The sequence below is a fragment of the Panicum virgatum genome, chromosome 7K, assembly GCF_016808335.1.
Source record: "Panicum virgatum strain AP13 chromosome 7K, P.virgatum_v5, whole genome shotgun sequence".
Classification (NCBI taxonomy): domain Eukaryota; kingdom Viridiplantae; phylum Streptophyta; class Magnoliopsida; order Poales; family Poaceae; genus Panicum; species Panicum virgatum.
In genome coordinates, this window is record NC_053142.1 from 36,801,491 (window position 1) to 36,820,997 (window position 19,507).

Here is a 19,507-nt window from a genome sequence, read left to right on the forward strand (position 1 = left end):
CTCTGGACAGAGGATCAATGCAGACAAATCTTCCATTCACTTTGCAAAGGGTGTTAATGGAAATGTCCAGGAGGAGATCAAGGCTTCCCTACAAGTGCACAATGTGGCGCTAAGCGAGAAGTATTTGGGGATGCCCACAGACGTTGGTCTTCCGACCAATGGAGCCTTCAAATATCTTAAAGACAGAGTGTGGAAGAAGGTCCAAGGATGGATGGAACAGACCTTATCAGCTGGTGGGAAGGAGGTCTTAATCAAGGCTGTGGCACAAGCATTACCGACCTTTTCCATGTCATGTTTCAGATTACCGCGAGGGCTTTGCCAACATATTGATGGACTGCTGAGAGGTTTCTGGTGGGGAAGCAAAGAGGGTAAAAGGAGGACATGCTGGGTAGCATGGAAGACATGACAAAACCAAAATATATGGGTGGCTTGGGTTTCAGGGACATTGAATTATTCAACCTTGCCTTATTAGCAAGGCAGGCGTGGCGAATTCTCCAAGAACCACAGGCCCTCAGTTCAAGAGTTCTTAAAGCAGTTTACTTTCCGGAGACAGACTTCCTGGAAGCTGAACTGGGACCTTCTCCATCTAGAATTTGGAGAGTTGTTATCGACGGGAAGGATGTTCTAAAGCAAGGCTTAATTAGGCGAATTGGGACCGGTGAGGAGAAGGATGTTTGGCAGATGAACTGGCTGCCAAGAGATGGCATGATGAGGCCAGTTAGCTGTTTGAGCAACACACCACCGGTGAAAGTACATGAACTGATTGATCCAGTGCTAAAGACATGAGATTTAGAAGCGCTCAGAGTGCATTTTCTGCCGATGGACTGTGAACTTATAGCGAGCATACCCTTAACAACCCGGAGGCAAAATGATTTCTGGGCCTGGAACTATGAAAAATCCGGTTTGTTCTCGGTCAGGTCAGTGTATCGGATGCTTGTAAACAACCGGAAGCGAAGGACGGATTGGATTGAACACAATGCTGGTCGATCTGAAGTTCAAGCAGACCAGAAGGAGTGGTCGGACTTGTGGAATATAAAAGTTCCTTCCAAGATTCGCGTGTTTCTTTGGAGACTCGCGAGACAGTCAGTTCCGACTGGAGATGTTCAATACCGCAGACACATGGTGCAGCAGCCTAATTGCACCATCTGTTGCAAACCGGACTCATGGAGACATTCATTACTGGAGTGTAACACGACGAGGCCGGCGGCGGCTACGCGCCGCGCGGCAAGCGCGCGCTCGGCTTCGCCCTCACCCTGTCCGGCGCCGCCGTCTACGCGTTCATCCTGTCCCTCCTCGAGGTCACCTTCGACCGGGTGATCCGGGCGCGGACGCTGCGGTGGGTGCTCAGGATGCAGATCTACACCAACGTGGTGGCCTCGGCGGTAGCGGCTGCGGCGATGCTCGCGACGGGGGAGTGGGGGGCGGTCCGCGGGGAGGTGGCCCGGTACAGGAGCGGGACGGCGAGGTACGCGGCGACGCTGCTGGGGATCGCGGTGGCGTGGCAGGCGGCGACGCTGGGGATGGTGCGGCTCATCACGAGGGCGTCGTCGCTGTTCGCCAACGTGACGAGCACCCTGGGGCTGCCGCTGGTGCCCATCCTCGCGGTGCCGCTGTTTGGGGACAGGATGACGGGGATCAAGGTGGTGGCCATGCTCATGGCGGTGTGGGGGTTCCTCTCGTACGTGTACCAGCACTACCTCGACGACCGACGCGTGCAGGATGATGCTCGGGAGAAGGAGAGCTCCGCGCCGGCGGGCTGCAAACTCTGCTCGCGCGAGGATGGGAAGCCAGTCGATTGTGCCATGCCCATTCGGGACAGTGCTGTGGCTGAGCAAGGTGCTCCGCGCGTGTAGGCGTAGCTAGCTAGCCCTCCGTTGCTTGGTTGACGTGGCATGGCGTCAACATGACCTTTTTCTTGAAAATTAGTTTCAGAACTCATGTCTGTTGACGACGTCGACGTTTAAACAATCTTCTTTTGCAGACTTGCAGTGGCCCTATTACTACATTTATATTGTTCGAAATGTTGTTTGTTTCCAAATTGGTTAATTATTCCCTATTTCAATATTTCTCATGTTGTTGACGGTATTGTTAGAAGGAAAAATCTAACGAGCCATCAGTCGCGCTGACTACTTATTGCGCGACCCGCGCGATGTCGGGCTGGCCCAGCAAATTAATTGGCCACGGGCTGATATGCATGCAGCCCACGCATCCCATGCCTCCCACCCCTGGCTTTGCCTTCTTCCCTCCCTTGCATGCTTCTTTTTTTAATATTACTTGTCCAATAAATGTTCTATCTCCTTTATATTATCTCCATTTTGAGAATGGATTACACCATTGTGTTCTACGTGGCGAGATGAACAAAACTAGACCCCACTTGTATATATTTTGACGATGTTTTGCATTACTAGCAACTTATGTGATCACATCCTCTCTTTCTCGTAGCAATTTATGTGTATATTGATTTCCTATGGCAACAATTTATGCGCATAGAAATTTTTGTTTTGTGTCAACTTATGTTTATGAGTGTATGATAGATTTTGATGTTGTAACTAATATCTTATATGTGTAGCAACTTATGTGTATAATAGATTCTATTTTATATGTGTGACAACTTGTATATAAACTTATGTGTATGAAAACTTAGTCATTCTTTACTACTTACGTGCGTGACATTTTGTGCTTGTGACAACTTATGTGTATAACATATTCTATTTTTGTGACAACTTATGTTTATAACAAATTATTATTTTGTGGTAAGTTTGTTTCTAGGACAACTTATAAACATATTTTTGTGAAAACATTCATCTTATATGTGTGTCAACTTATATTTTGCATATGTGACAATTCATATGTATAATATATTCTGTTTTATGGTAATTTTTTGTTATACATATGTGACAACTTTTATTTTAGAAATATTTTTATATGACTTATGAGTATGGAAACCGACTTATTTTTTTAGCAACTTTTATCTTATATGTGCAGCAACTTATGTGTATTCGTTTTATGGCACCTTATGTAAATAACAAACAGCAACTTACTACCATAGCAAAACCTCTTCAAAATATATGCAAGTGAGATCTAGTTTTATTCATCTCGTTATGTAGAACACAACAGTACAATCGGTATTTGTCGGTGTCCGGACCTCGCGGTCTAGCACCAACTAGTGAATATGCTGCGTGTCCCTGCCTCCGGATGGTTGGTGCAAGAAGAAACACAATGACACCGGGTTTATCCTGGTTCTGGCCGACAAGGCCGTACGTCCAGCAGAGGGGTATGCACTGTATTACCTGCACCTAAGTGCTCGTAGTAGGGGCTACAAGCTGTGGAGGGAGAGGGAGGAAAGCTCCCAAGTCCCCTAGTGCGTAGGGGTTTGATTGAGGCAAGTGCCAATATCGAGTGGAGTGTGATTGTGTAGGAATGAACGTGAGCTCTCTCCCTCCCCCCTCGATCCGTTCCCCCTTCCTCCTTTTATAGACTCAAGGAAGTAGGGTTACATGCATGGGGATTGGTGAGGGCGTCTTCTTCTCCCCCCGTGGTCCGGGGGAGAACAGTTGGTCTTCCCTGTCGCCGAGCGCTGTGGGGCATGGCGCAAGTCATGGTCATCGTCCTTGCGAATCCTTCCGCCCATGCCCGGAGCGCGTCCTTGTCCTGTGGCGCCAGTCAACGGCGTGGTGATGGCTGTAGAAATACGCAGAATCCCACGTCGGATGAGGTGAGGCGTCGAGGGTGCCGCCGTCCTAGTCTTGCCCTGGTCAAGAGCCGTACTGTGTTCGAGGGTCGCCGCCCATGCCCTCTGAAAGTCCTGCGGAGAGGAAAAGTACAAGGGGTAGGCGGCACAGTGGCGGGGGGTGTCAGGCAAGTCCGCACAGAGTTCCACAGTCCCGCCCCACACCGGGAATAGCGGCACAGTGGTGGGTGCAGGCTGATGAGACGCCGGTCACGTCCGCTATGTGGCATGATGGCCAACGCCAGCTGACGCCGCCTGACATCGTCCGCCACCCGCCACCCGCCGCGGAGTGGTTGACGAGTAAATGTGTCCCGTCCAGCGGGGTAGTTGGGCCGTAGCTTCCGTCCGCCGAAGGTGGCCTCGAACGAGGCGGAGATTTCCCCCACACCGAGGCCACATGGAGGGCTCAGCCGAGGGAGCCTCGAGCGAGGCGGAGTCTGTCCTCGCATCGAGGGGCCCCGATGGGCGACCCTCGAGCGAGGCGGAGATCATCCTCGCATCGAGGGGCCCCGATGGGCGACCCTCAAACGAGGCAGAGATCATCCTCGCATCGAGGGGCCCCGTCGGACGACCCTCGAGCGAGGCGGAGATTTCGTCTTCGGTCAGCGAGGCCTTAGAGGGGCCGAATCGTGGTGCTGGGCCGTGGGCCAAGCGTGTCTTGGGCTTTCCGTTCCAAAAGAGGCTTCGGGCGTCCGAGTTCGGGAGGGATCCGGCCCGGGTGCCGAATTATGTTTTGCGCGCGTTTTAGCCCAGGGTTAGGGTGCCCCATAGTTATAGTACCCGACAGTATTCAAAACGGAGATAGTACGGTGGAGATAAAATATTTTTTATGAAGAAGGTTCATGCTAAAAAAAACTACGCAGACCAGTTGTACATAGATATGAAGCAAATCGGAAAGGAGTAGGGGTCACGCGGTTGTACGTCCGCGTGACTAGTCGCGCTTTATCCCGGTCGTGGTTGCTGTTGTTGAGTTGCTTTGGGGACATGCTGTATTGGTATTGGTGGAACTTGATCAGACGCCGCTGTTCCTAATTTTTTGGTTATTTTTTTTACAAATTATTGATGATCCAAAGTTTCCAAATATATTGAAACATATATAAGTGTAGAATACTATGTGGTTCAACAAAGAAGCAGAGGCAAAGAAAAAACTCCATATGAAAAGAATGGATAATACGCATGATAGTTATGTGTTACTAACCACAGCTCGTCTTAATATCATCCTTCCTTCACTTTGTTAATAAAAGATTATAGGTTTAGTGCAAACTAACTACTAATTAGTTTATTATTTAGAAACAAACAGAGTATCTTCATTTCCAAATTTTATCACTACATTTATATAGTTCCCAACATTGTTCTTTAAAAAGAAAATAATTGTTCGAGATGATCCATTTTTTTCACAAACAAGCTACAGATGGTGGTGATAGACTGGTAGCCGACTAGGCCGTTGCTGGTTTTTATTTTGGGGGGACATCGCTTCGTTGGTATTATTATCTTAAAGCATCTCCAAGAGTTTCTAATATTTTTTCTCAAAACTTATTGTTTACCAACTCTCCAAATAGGTATAGAGAGGCAAAAAAGAGTCTATCTCTAATAGTTCTCTATTTTTACTCCTAAAAATAAGAAGTTGTGGCCCCACAAGGAGAATTCCACGAGAAACCTCTATGGCTGGTGGATATGGCTGGCAGACAGGAGCTTCTTGCAGATTAGGTTGTCGGTGATTTAGGGCACGAGAGGTCTTGAAATTTGGGGAAAAAGAAAGAGGATGACGAGAGAGTTTCATTTTACCTCTTACTTGCGCCGGGGATGCACCATGGCGGCCGGAATCGGTGCGGAAAGAAGTCGCGGCGGGCGCAGTTCATGGCAGAGAGGCCAGCAACGGCCATAGAAACTAAACCCTAAATCCTAACATGGGGAAAAAAAATCAAAAGATTGGATTGGATCCATGGCGCAAAGGAGGGATGGCGTGGGGAAGAAGACGACGCGACAAAAAAAGTCACGGGGGAGGGGTGATGGGGAGCGACGGAGGCGTGTGTATTTTTACGCACAAGAAAATCTAATTTGCCAATTGTTAGGAGATGGAGAAATAGAATGGAGAACTATTGAAGAGTTGTTTGTTGACTTTTATCCCATAAAATAAGGATGAGGAAAAAATAAGTTACTCTTGGAGATGCTCTTATGGTTTAGGCTTCCGCCATGACTAGAAATAATCGCGGCGTTGCCGCGTATGGCCAGTGTGTGTGATTTAGGGTTAGAGTGATTGGATGAGTATGTAGTTTAGCTATGCATCGATGTAGCTGTCGCTATATATATATATATATATATATATATATATATATATATATATATATATATATATATATATATATATATATATATATATATATATGCGTGTTTATATATTTGTATCTACGGCATATATTGCAAGTATATTATGTTATTTGTGTATCTTCATTTCAAATATTTATATGTGTGACATGATGTACTTGTATGTGCGAATGTACGGAATATCATGTACCATATATAGTGAAGTACTATGCTATTTATATGTATATACGTGATTATTTATGTTCAAGTATTTGTACTACGAGTTAGCATTAAATGAAAGAGTCAGGAAACAAAGAGTAAGAAAAAGGGTATGGATTTACAGGATTTGATTTTAGATTTTTTTTTTTGTTAAGATGGAGGAGATATTTTTTAGTTCACATGGGAAATAAATTACACTAAATCATATGATATTTTAAGTTTAATGCATAGATCTAGTCATTAGAAACTCATCAAAATTAGTTTGGTATTTTTATAATTTTTTTATGATTTTGTATAAATTTTGAAAGATCTCTAATTTAAAAAGAAAAAATAAAATCGTATTAAAGGAGAAGAGTCTCACGGGCCGTTTTTGGCCCATTCCAAGCAGGCCGGCCCAGCAAGGCAAAAGATAAGCCCATAAGAAGGCACGGACTGCGAGTTGATTTTGGTAAAAATCAAGGGTTTTTTTTTGAAAAATAAACCGAGAGAGGAAGCAAGACTGCGGGTTGATTTCGCTTAAGTATGAGGGCTTTTTTGCAAAAAAGCCGCGCTTCGCCCGATCTTGGCCGTATAGCTGGGCATATTACCCGAAACTCGAAATCCGAACCCGAACCCGAACCCGAAAAACCCGAACACTACTTCGGATACTAAGCCACGGTACCCCGAAAATATTACGAGTATTTCAGGTTTAAGATCCCGGTACCCGAATTCCTTAACAAACCCGAAATAGTCAGGCCCAGCCCACTATTTTCAGCCCAACCCACGAAGGCCCCCAAATCCCGCTACTCCAAAGGCCCAAATCCCAATAACCCTAACCCCCCACGTTGCATACAAAGCCATCAGGCTCCGACTTCCGGCCGCAACTCCCAGGGAGGCCGTGACGGCACATCTCGACGCCTAGACGGACGGCGAGACGCCGAAGCCAGCACCCACCAGCAGATCCCATCGGGCTGCCGACGCTCCTCTCCCACCTCCGTGCGTGCAGGTCTGCCTCCGCCTCCCACGCTCTCCACTGGCACGCCGCGCTCATCTCCGGCTACCTTGCTGCCTCCCTGCTTTGCCTCTCCAACCTCCGCCAGTCCTCTTTGCCCTCGCGTCCGTCGCAGACCCCGTCGCGCACGCGCACGCGGACGTCGTCTTCGCGTGCCTCCCGGAGCCCGCCGTGGCAGCAGCGCTGTTCTTACCCCCGGCCTCCTCGGCGAGCTGCAGACCAGCTGCGTCTCGTCTACTCTCTCTACTCAGCAGGTCGGGTAGTTCGGGTAAACCCGAACCCGAATTTTCGGGGGTTTTTTTCCCAACTAATTTCGGTTAGTATTTTTGGAAACCCGAAATATCCGATCCGAAATTTTCGAGTAGCTCGAATGCCCAGCCATACTTGGCCGTCCACGCACTCGATCGGACGGCCGGCCAGAAAGAGATTCTTAGCTATTTTGGGCCGTTCAATTTTCTCACGTGCTGGCCCATAGGGTGGGGTGGGCGAAATTGCCGCTGCGACCTTTTTTGCATTTTGGGCCAAATTGCCGTTTGGTTTTGTCAAATACCAAAATAGCGAGGAGGGAAAGTGCTGCTGGGGGTCATGCCAGCCAACATGTCATACTAGCCTCGATTTTATATTTTGAGTCTAAACTAACACAACAAATTAGTTTATATATGTAATTCAGTTAAATTTATTTCAGAACAAAAAAAATTTTTGTTCCGGAACAATTTTTTAATTGTTCAAGCAATAAAAAAATTATTCGGGAACAAAAAGAATTTGTTCCAAAACAAAAAATAGTTATTGAGGCTTGTGCGATGGTTTGACTGACAGTCGCCCGAGCGACTCCTAATATTTGCGGAAAACACTAGATATTTTGTGAAAAATCACGATATATTTTGTCAAATTTATTTTTTTTAAAAGATATTTTGTCAAATGATCAATACTGCGCGTACCCTTCTTGAGAAATTATGGAACTCTAAAGGTATTGAAGCCGATGCCTGAAGCTAATAGATCGCGAGATAGAGTTCAGGCATTGCGTTTCAGACACAACGCTTGGTGGTGGTTTTGTGATTATCATCTCAAGAGTTTAACCACTGGCTTTCGCGTCAGCTTCAGAAACTTTTGTGAAAGTTCGACGCATCTCATAGGCTTCCGCTTGCTTCTGATCGGAAAGCTTCCCCGAAAGCGTTCACGGAGGCCTGGTCCAATGACCTCCACCGAATGCTGAACTCCACACCGGCAGACCATGATGAAAAGGTCCGTAGTGTTGCCCCATGATGAAAAAGCTCCCTTCAGCACTGCTGGTGCCTGGGCAGGCGAATAGTTGCGCACTACTAGTTCAGTAGTTCTTCAGGCAGGACGTGAAGTCCAGAAGTTCAGCGCCAGTGGTAGTGGTGCGCCTTCCTCTGCGAAACCTTCTTACCTTGAATTGAATGGTTGTGGCTTCTTCTGACCAAACAATCCAAAGTATAATAACAGAAAAAAGAAAACGAATTTGATGGTGGTGCCATGGAAAGCACGATCAACGCCGAGCCTGCGTCAGTAGCCAGCCGTCAGGGAATGAACGGGACTTGTCTAATTTCTATATGTTAAAGCCCCGAGGGGCAGCGAGCGGCCAGGCAAGCCACGTAGGCCGGAAAAATTCGGCCGTCCGATTGCGATTCGATGGATACGGATAAAGCCCCGAGGGGCAGCGAGCGGCCAGGCAAGCCACGTAGGCCGGAAAAATTCGGCCGTCCGATTGCGATTCGATGGATACGGATAAAAGGAAATTTTGCTATTTCAAAGTACTAAATAAAATCTATTTACAAAACTTTTTTCATTGACGGGTTGTAAATCATAAGACGAATCTAATAAGCATACTTAATTCATGATTAACTCATAATTAGTGAACGGTTACGATAGTACCACTATATGGCTACGGATGAAAGGGAATCTTGCTATTTCGAAATACTAAATAAAATCTATTTATAAAACCTTTTACACGGATGGGTGCAAATCACGAGACGAATCTAATAATCATACTTAATTCATGAATAACTTATAATTAGTGGACGGTTACTGTAGAATCACTTCCTGGCTACGGATGAAAGGGAATCTTGTTATTTCGGAGTACTAAATAAAATCTATTTACAAAACCTTTTGCACGGATGGGTTGTAAATCACGAGACGAATCTGCGGCGAGCGGCCAGGCAGGCCACGTAGGCCGGAAAAATTCGGCCGTTCGATCGCGATCCGATGGCTACGGATAAAAGGGAATCTTGCTATTTCAGAGTACTAAATAAAATCTATTTACAAAACTTTTTACATAGACGAGTTGTAAATCACGAGACGAATCTAATAAGGATACTTAATTCATGATTAACCCATAATTAGTGAACGGTTACTGTAGTACCACTGTATGGCTACAGATGAAAGGGAATCTTGCTATTTCGAAGTACTAAATAAAATCAATTTATAAAACCTTTTACACGGATGGGCTGCAAATCACGAGACGAATCTAATAAGCATACTTAATTCATAATTAACTCATAATTAGTGGACGGTTACTGTAGAATCACTTTCTGGCTACGGATGAAAGGGAATCTTGCTATTTCGGAGTACTAAATAAAATCTATTTACAAAACATTTTGCACGGATGGTTTGTAAATCACGAGACGAATCTGCGGCGAGCGGCCAGGCAGGTCACGTAGGCCGGAAAAATTAGGCCGTCCGATCGCGATCCGATGATTACGGATAAAAGGGAATCTTACTATTTCAGAGTACTAAATAAAATCTATTTACAAAAACTTTTACATGGACGGGTTGTAAATCACGAGACGAATCTAATAAGCATACTTAATTCATGATTAACTCATAATTAGTGAACGGTTACTGTAGTACCACTGTATGACTACGGATGAAAGGGAATCTTGCTATTTCGAAGTACTAAATAAAATCTATTTACAAAACCTTTTACACGGATGGGCTGCAAATCAAGAGACAAATCTAATAAGCATACTTAATTCATGATTAACTCATAATTAGTGGACGGTTACTGTAGAATTACTGTCTGGCTACGAAAAAAGGGAATCTTGCTATTTCGAAGTATTAAATAAAATCTATTTAAAAAACTTTTGCACAGATGTGTTATAAATCACGAGACGAATCTAATGAGCATACTTAATTCATGATTAACTCATAATTAGTGAATGATTACTGTAGTACTAATGTTGTAAATCATAGATTAAGTAGGCTCATTAGATTCGTCTCGCTATTTACAACCTATCCGTGTAAAAAGTTTCGTAAATAGATTTTATTTAGTATTCCATGCATGTGCTCAAATATTCGATGTGACGTTTTTGGGATAAAAGTTTCGAATCTAATCACGACCCTAATTTCTATATGTGAATGCCCCGAAGGTCGGCGCAAGGGCAGACCGGCCACATCCTAAATTGACAGTGCATGTGACTGGCCGTGCCATCGTTATCTTTGAGGCCTTGAGACATGAATGGTCCACGCGTCGGCTCTCCATTCGGTCACTGCAAAATATCTGAATCTAGAACTCTCGACCGGTAATTTTGGTGGCCTCCGAATAGGTGTGTGCTCTAATACAACGATGACAGTGAAGCTAGGTCGGAGAGCCACGCGGCGAGTTTGGGCGGGCCGCCGGGCACGCCCTCGACGGGTGCGGCGAGTTCATGCCGTCACCGGCGAGCGACCCGGCCTCGCTCCAGTATGCCGCGGTGCCGCAGGTCGGGTGTGATAGCCGCGCATTGCATGGTGAGGAGATGCCCGAGGACTGCTCCCGGCCGCCTTCGACGGCGAGATTGAGATGTCGGATTTCAGCTACTACTTTTTTGCTTTAAAAATAAATATCCTATTTCTATCTATGTATATCCATTTATTTATACATCTACTACAAACCTCTATATAAATTTATATTGCCAAACAGAAATAAAATAAGTAAATAAATTACGCGCGAAGGCTCGCGCAAGGCACTCGTCAGAATATCAGATGGCCGAGCCTTTCTTTTTTAGATGATCATACGGCAAAGCTAACCTTTTTTTTTGTTCTCAGTTTTCTTTAAGCCATTACCAACCCCCAATTGGTGCTTTGTTGGTAGGTCACCTGCCGTTATCTTTCCCTCTCGGTTCTTGATCAGCTCACGCATCTGCGGAAAGCTGATGACTTTGGACGCTCCTCTTGTATTATCAAACAAAGTCAACGACGAAGCATATGCAGAATTGTTTTTAGCGACTCAACTGAGCGGCGCAAATGCCTTTCTTCTCTAAATAAAAAGGCTTAGTTTGACGATTCATCACATATATTAATATAAGAATCACTCTTGCAAAATCACAGGGTCAAAGAAAAAAGAATTTAAAATAAGAGATGATTGGGAGAAAAAAGAAGAAGAATGAAAACGAGGAGGGTGTTGACGACCAAAATTGGCAGTAACCTGAACAGACCGGTCTGACCGGTGTGTCCAGGCGGTCTGACCGGTCTAAGCGTCTGTAGACGGTCTGGGATGACCAACCGGTCTGACCGGTCTAGGAGGAGTCCGAGTACAATTAGAGTTCTTAATAGATTTAGATCTGTAAACAGGATTTCTTGCGGGGTAAGTCTTCCCCACCCTATAAATATAGAGGGTCACGGCCGATTAAAGGGACAACCCAATCGAATCTACCAAAAACACATCTTTTATCTTTTTACTTTTACCCTACTTTTCCAACCTCGACATGCTGTTCTTCTCTCGTCTCCATGGCGTTTGAGGACGCCCTAGCTGGCCTGCCGAGCCTAGGGCAACCCTACACGCGCTTGCCCCGACGGGATCCCTCCCGGGCGAGCGTTCGTAGGATCGTCGCCGTTCTGCACGGCGACCGGTCTGACCGGTCCCTCTGACCGGTCTAACCGCTCTACACAGGAGGTGCTGTAAGGAGCTCCTCCTCGTGTCGCGCGACCTAGCGTGATCGTGTGTTGGCCCGTAAAAAGCGTCAACAGAGAGAAAGCCATTCGGTGGATAGCGGAAATGGGATCGGGATGTAGCAACCTGGGAAATATCAAGACTTCCTGTATCTGAAAAGAAGATTCTTTGTGGCAGTGAGTTTGTACCATTTTTGATGCCGAAGTTCTTCCATAAATACGCTATTCATTTTGTTGTGATCGGCCGATGCACAACATGGTGTGCAAGTCTCACCAACCTGCACGACTAAGATCGCGACGAATTAAATTCATCCTTTTTGCATTTGGCTTCTTTGCTGAGGTTTCAGGACCTGCAAATCCATTCCTAGGATTTTTTTTTGACAAGAATTCATTCCTAGGATTGAAGGCTCACAAACAATGCAGTTGCAAAGATTCTTGATACGGATCTAAACCAAATCCATCTACAATAATAGTAGACTATCAAAACGCTTCATTTCATTAGATGGATTCTTGTTGACTCCTATGTAGGGATGCAAGTTATATATGTATTTTGGGTATAGAGTCAATCCAAAATGTTGATAAAATGAATTAGAGTGGTATTCTGCGTAAATAATTCAAAAGGAGAAATAAACTAGAGTTGCATGCTATCGTAATAATTAATTAGCTGACTAAAAATATTATAAGTACCCTTTTGCATCCTTGCTCCTATCTTTTTTTATTCTCGCGTGCCCAAATACTTCGAAGTCTAATTGCACAAGTAGATATCGTTATCTGTGGGATCCTATATATCATGAGTATCACTATGGTTTGTATAGGCTTGTTTGGATTACTCGTGCTGATTGTAAGCGTTTGGATGGATGCCCATCATGGGCTAGCCGTAGACTCACCCCGCCTGCATGTTCTTTTATTTTCTCGTCAAAGTTGGCCTAATAAGTAATTAACATCAGTAAAAAAGTTCACCGGATGTTTAGTTCGTCAGTGATTTGATTGGATAGTCTAAAGGTAAATCCAAACACGTTATACATTTGCCGTCACTATCTTAATCTTTGCACTCTAGCTTTCTAAAATTTACCTTACACTACTCTTGGCCGTGTTTGGTTAGGGCAGAAAAAAAATTCGTAATTTTTTTTGTATTTTTGACTAGTAATTTAGAGTATTAAATAAAATCTAATTACAAAACCACCTGCAGGATCCCTGGTAAATTCGCGAGACAAATCTAATGAGGACTTTGACCGCACGATTAGAGGATAGTTACTGTAGCATCAATGTAGCAAATCATGAATTGATTATCGTCATTAGATTCGTCTCGAAAAGTTACACTCATCCGTAAAAAGATTTCGTAAATAAACTTCGTTTAGCACTCCATGCATGTATTCGTTTTTTTGTGAATTTTTTTCGTGGTGTCAACCAAACACGGCGCTTGCTGCACAGGTTACCCATCACCCGTAGGATTGCGAACTTGTATTCCACCCAGGGTTCACAATTTCGTTTTCACTGTAGCGAATTTCGTTTTTTTACCAAAGTTTGACTTTCATACTTTTGAATTTGAAACCGAAATCACAAACTTTCCGGACCGAAATTCGTATCCCGGTGTTCACCGAAAACAAAAAAAATCACCGAAATTTCGGTATTTCCGACCGAAAAGGTGAACCTGATTAGGCTTTCTCCAACCATTCCCCCCATCCAACTCCCCCCAAACGTACTATTTACTATATTTTACTACATCCCTCCAAAAGATTCCTCCCCCTATAACTCTTTCTCTCCAACCATTCCCCCCATATCTATTCTCCCTATATACTATCACTCATTAACTAACTATTTATTTAATATTTTTGAATTTAAAAAAAAATCATACAGTATTTGTACTGCCATAATACATATTATCATCGTGTTACGGGGCTCAAACGAGATTAATATCGCGAAGAAACGGTGTGATTAGAGATATAGGGGGAGTTGAAACTCCCCCCATACGTGGGGGGAGATTCATCTCTCCCCCTAAGTAGGGGGAGCTGTGGGGGGAACCGTTGGAGCGCCCGCTCCCCCAAAGCCCCCCTACGTAGGGTGGGGGCGGCTTACGGTGAGCCGTTGGAGCTCGCCTTACACCCACATAAAGCCACCTCCACAGCTGGACGCTCCCCTCCGGAGGGTCTGTCGGATAGCCACCCCCACACACGGCGACACGAGAAGGAAGATGAACAACGCGGCAGGGACCGGACCCATCGGGCAGCGGCGGAGGAGATGGTACGCGACGCCTCGGCCGCACGCCCACACGACGACCGAGGGCGCACGTCCTCCCACGCGCCGGCCACTCGCCACGTCCCTCCGGGAGAAGAATCACATGTCCGCAGCGGCGCGCCACGCACGCACGTCGGTCGACACAGCCAGCTAGCGTAGCCGCAGCGAAAACCACAGCTCGCGCCGCCGTCACACACGAGGCCAGCGGCGGCGTCGCCAGGCGAGTCGCGGGCCTCGCGGCTGGCACGCCGGTTTTGCGGTTCCGCCCCTGGGAGCCGCGGGATTTCGCGTGCGCCCCTCACCGCCTTTTACCACCCAACCCACCCACACCCCACCTGCAGCAGCAAGCGCCTCCCTGTCCTGGATTTCACACCCGCCTCCCTGTCCTGGATTTCACACCCACCTCCCTCCGAGGCTCCGCCTCCGAGCACCACCAAACCCTAGATCTCGCACCGGCGGCGGCGGCGGCAGCAGCAGCCATGGCCAAGCCCTGGGGCGGCGTCGGCGCGTGGGCGCTGGACGCCGAGCGCGCCGAGGAGGAGGAGGAGCGCGAGCGCGCCGCGGCCGTCCCGCCGCCCGAGCCCGCCGGCGGCGCCGCCAGCTTCCCCAGCCTCCGCGAGGCGGCCGCGGCCGGCGGGGGCAAGTCCAAGAAGAAGAACAAGGGCACCACCCTCTCGTTCTCCGAGTTCACCACCTACGGCGCGGCCGCGGCCCAGCGCCGCGCCGCGCCCGTGGAGCCCAGGGGCCTCACCCCGGACGAGATGATGATGCTGCCCACGGGGCCCCGGGAGCGCTCCGCCGAGGAGCTCGACCGCTCCCGCGGCTTCCGCTCCTACGGCGGCGGCGGGTTCGGCGGCCCCGGCGGAGGCGAGCGCCGCGGGTTCGACGACGAGGGCCGCCGCGGGCCGGGCCGGAGCTCGGATCTCGACATGCCCTCCCGCGCCGATGAGGTCGACGACTGGGGGGCCACTAAGAAGTTCACCCCGGCGGCCACCGACTCTGGCCGCCGCGACAGGTTCGGCGGGCCGTCCCCGCTCGGCCACGCGGATGACATCGACGACTGGTCGCGCGACAAGAAGCCGCTCCCGTCGCGCTACCCCAGCCTCGGTTCTGGTGGCGCCGGCGGTGGGTTCCGCAGCTCGTCCGGCTTCCGCGACTCACCGGGCTTCCGTGACTCAACGGCTTCCTCTGATTCCGACCGTTGGGTCCGTGGAGCCACCCCTATGCCACACAACGGCGAGGGGGCGGGGGAGAGGCCGCGCATCGTTCTCAATCCTCCGAAACGTGATCCTGCAGCTACATCTTCGCCGCCTGCCGAGGTGGCACGCAACCGGCCAAGCCCATTTGGGGCTGCAAGGCCCCGGGAGGATGTGCTGGCCGAGAAGGGAGTTGATTGGAGGAAGTTCGAGAGTGAGATTGAGCAGAAGACCAGTCGGCCTACCAGCTCGCACTCCAGCAGGCCAAATAGTGCGCATTCCTCCCGCCCTGGGAGCCCTGGATCACAGGTTTCAGTGGTTGGAAGTGAGGGGGCACCCAGGGCACGGCCAAAGTTTAATCCTTTCGGTGATGCCAAGCCAAGGGAAGTTGTTTTGCAGGAGAAAGGGAAAGATTGGAGGAAGATTGACCTTGAGCTGGAGCATCGTGCTGTAAATAGGTATGATGTCTGTGGAACTGTCACTTGATTACGCATAACACTTCTAGTGCTTGTTGCATTGCAATTCTGAGTACTAACATAAGTTAAAACTGCAATCTCACTTGAAACCTCATATTGCGATGTTGTAATGGGAACGCTTGCCTATGATGTATTTTTAACCTGTGGTAATTGACAAGTCTGCTTTGCTAAAATTAACCATTGCTTAGTACTATGTTCCAAGCACAAGTGAGTCCTGCATTTATTATAGAACTCTGGTGCTTAGGACACCCAGAAACAATCTCCCTGAAACCCTGCCCCACACTTGACATGCCTACACGTAAATAGCACATGCATATACTTCTGTTCGCAATGTAAGTAGGTTAACAAAGGCATTATTTTGTGCCCAGAGGCAGTATAGGCTAACATGGTACACTACACCCACTGCCATAGTTCACCGTATGGCCACATGCTGATGTGTAACCCTTGATCTTATGATGTTATACATGATTGATTTGAGCATTGTGCAATTCTTCAAAGTTGAATGGTGCTTAAACAGGTGGTTTTTGGTGAATTTGATGTGGGTCTACTAGTCATATTTAGCATAATGTAGCATTCACCTTTGCTAGTAAATATCCATCAAAAGAAAGATGCTTATATGGTTTTATGTGGCATGTTGCCATGAGTAATACAGCTCTTCTGCAGCTGTAATTTCATGCATTGCCTGTTTGCGACATCGAACTTTTGCAGTTATTACTCGGAGCTTTTCTTTGTCCATTACGCCCTGTTTAGATGGCCCAAATATTTGACTTTTGCATTTACTACTTGGAGCTCTTTTCCATTTTGCCCTGTTTATATTGCTGAAACCCCTGCCCATCCCATGTGGCTTGGTCGAGATTTGTGGCATCTAAGCAAGCACTTAAAGTGCTTGTGTTGACGGCTGATATTTTATTACTTTTTAGCAGACCTTTATGCTACTGTAATTTCTATAATGTAAAGAATTCATTTTCTTCCACATTGAACAGCAAATATGTTATTGTGTTACATTAACTGAAAAGAACGCAAAGTTCTGCATTTTCTCCTATGATTTTGTATTATTGAGATACCAAACAATGGTAATGTCTCTTCTTGAACTCTACTCTGTGGTCGTGAATATTTGATATCTGAAACTGCTGATAATTGGACCGCTTAAACTCACCTAACTTTGGGATAAATTAGATGATGCAAGGGTAAACATGTCCCCTTTTATCCCACCTTTCCTGTATGGTTTGCTTTTTCTCAACATGACTAGTTCAGTTGCAGCTTCAATCCTCCCTGAATTCCTGTTAAGACCTAACTGCTTTGGTACTTTATCACGTCAAACGAATGCCTGTGTTGATTCCTTTTCTCTGAAAATGTTTCCATTTTGTTTCTTGGGGCTGTATTCCTATGTGATTTGAATATTTGCGGATCATACTTTTCAGGTCAGAGTCCGATGAAGAAAGAAATTTGAAAGAAGAAATCAACCTTATGAAGGTGGATCTGAAAGAAATCGAGGGAAAGATAAGTGATGGTTCTGACCAAGCCTCGGTAGATGCCAAAAATTTGTCTGAGAAGATATCTCAGTTGGAAAGTCAACTTGAGCAGCTTACAAGGGAGTTGGATGACAAGATTCGATTTGCGCAAAGACCGCGTTCTGGTGCAGGCAGGGTTGCAGTGCATCCACCAACCAGTTTAGCGGAGGAACCACAAGCTACAGTTGTGGACAGACCGCGTTCTCGTGGTGGTATGGAACCACCTCACCCAAGGCAGGAAGAAAGATGGGGATTTCAAGGAAGCAGAGAAAGGGGCTCTTTTGGTGGAAGCAGAAGTTCAGATAGGTTTGTGCAGTTTGCTTCCTTAACTTGATCTTGCGTGCTTTCATAAATCAAGATAATTTTGTCCAGAAAATTGTTTTTTAGAAAGTAGTACTGTAGTAGCAATGTTCAAAAAGGCGCTAGGCGGTTTCTAGGCGGCGACCCTCCGCCTAGAGCCTAGGCGAGCTTAGTCGAGCCTAGGCGTTTCAAGGCGATTTGCTAGGCGGTGCTATATATGTAGATATTTCTTACCATACATGTCTACTATCTCCAAAAGAAAAGGAAAACCAGAGAATAGTGGGCCAAAAGTTAGATAAAAAGCCCATCAAGCACCCCAACTTATACCCTAGCCACACCCACAACCTTATCCTCGCCCACCCTGCCTCCTCCACTTGTCTTCCTCCTCTGCTCCCAGGCCGCCGCAACCCTCCCGCCGTCGTTCCTCCTCCGCCGCTGCCCCTGCTTGCTCCTCCTCCTCCGCCGCCCCTACCTCCTCATCTGCCGCCGCTACCCCTGCTTCCTCGGCGCCCGTCGCCCCTGCGTTCTGCTCCGCCGGCGCCCGTCCCTGCCTCCTCCAATGCTGCGACGCCCGTCCCCGGCCTCCTCCGCCGCTGCCGTGCCCGTCCCCTGCCTCCGCCGCCGCGTGCCGTCCCCTGCCACCTCCGCCGCCACAGGCCGCCTAGGGGACCGCCTACCCCCCTAGGCCAGGCGGAACCCCTCGCCTAGAGCTTAGTCGCGCCTAGGCGGGCGCCTAGAAACGCCTTTTTGAACATTGTGTAGTAGCATGGGTAAAGTTTGAATGGTTCAGCGCGATATAGTTTACATGCCCGTAAAATATATACTTTCCAACACATTTACTGTTAGCTCAACCAATCTGGTCAGACTGATTTTGTTACTTGATTAATGTACGCTGGTGAATTTTAAATATTCTTAGGTATGCAATTAGTCCATTAACCATGATTGGCATAATAATCCTTCTGATATTATTGCTTGGAGTCCAGTGTGAGTGCGTGTTCTGTATGACACTATGACTACCCCTCTTTACTGTATACTGCAGTTCTCAAAATAGTACAAGGCTGTGCCATTTAGATGCAAATTAGTTGTCTTTGTTTTCTCAAGCATTTAAACCATGCACAGTTGCCATTGGTTCTCATCCAACTCTTCATTTTTCTTCCAGGCCAGTGACGAGGCAGCGATGGTGAAATTGGGACTCCTGGCATCTGTTAATTGTTAGGGAAACTTTTTGGTTCCCAGTCCCTTTTTGGTTTTGAAAAAGATGCGCAAAATAAGTTATTTTGTGTTCGTCATGTTTGTTTGGTCTAGAAGATTGGAGAGGATGGAGATAACTCCACATGAAGTTATTGATTGTCACCTCAGTATGCTGTAGAATGTTTTTCATTTCCCTTTTTGCAGTCTTCCATGTCAAAACAAGACCTGGCAACTTGCGATACTAACTTGTTATTCATGCCTACTGTATTCAAGTTCAGCTTTTGTCGCAAGTTGTTTATTTGAGCATGTGGAATGGAGATCTTGAAGTTAATCTTTTGTACCAGTACTTGTGTTTTTTTCCCAGTTTCTTTGTATAGTGCCGTCTTTGCCCTGTAAAATCTCTGCGTTGTCATGTCATGTCATGACGTGCTCTGCCGCCTATTCATATTGGTACATTATTACTACCA

General features: G+C 47.0%; 2 protein-coding genes across 3 annotated transcripts; both read left to right on the plus strand.

Annotated features, from left to right (window-relative positions):
* The first annotated feature begins 1,197 nt into the window (after positions 1-1,197).
* LOC120641259 (probable purine permease 11) lies at positions 1,198-2,062 on the plus strand. Its single transcript, XM_039917304.1, has one exon. The coding sequence runs from the start codon at positions 1,350-1,352 to the stop codon at positions 1,851-1,853; it is 504 nt and encodes a 167-aa protein (XP_039773238.1). The 5' UTR covers positions 1,198-1,349; the 3' UTR covers positions 1,854-2,062.
* A 12,690-nt stretch (positions 2,063-14,752) lies between these two features.
* On the plus strand, positions 14,753-19,383 carry LOC120641260 (eukaryotic translation initiation factor 4B1-like). Of its 2 annotated transcripts, none has more exons than XR_005662208.1 (3): positions 14,753-16,020; positions 17,460-17,946; positions 18,607-18,988. XR_005662208.1 is itself a non-coding variant. In XM_039917305.1 (3 exons), exons 1-3 carry the CDS (start codon positions 14,846-14,848, stop codon positions 19,031-19,033), a joined length of 1,596 nt encoding a protein of 531 aa, XP_039773239.1. In that variant the 5' UTR covers positions 14,755-14,845; the 3' UTR covers positions 19,034-19,383. The 2 variants fall into 2 exon arrangements, 1 of the variants encoding a protein (XP_039773239.1); XM_039917305.1 differs by lacking the exon at positions 18,607-18,988 and adding an exon at positions 19,009-19,383 and having other exon boundaries at positions 14,755-16,020; positions 17,460-17,855.
* The last annotated feature ends 124 nt before the right edge of the window (positions 19,384-19,507 follow it).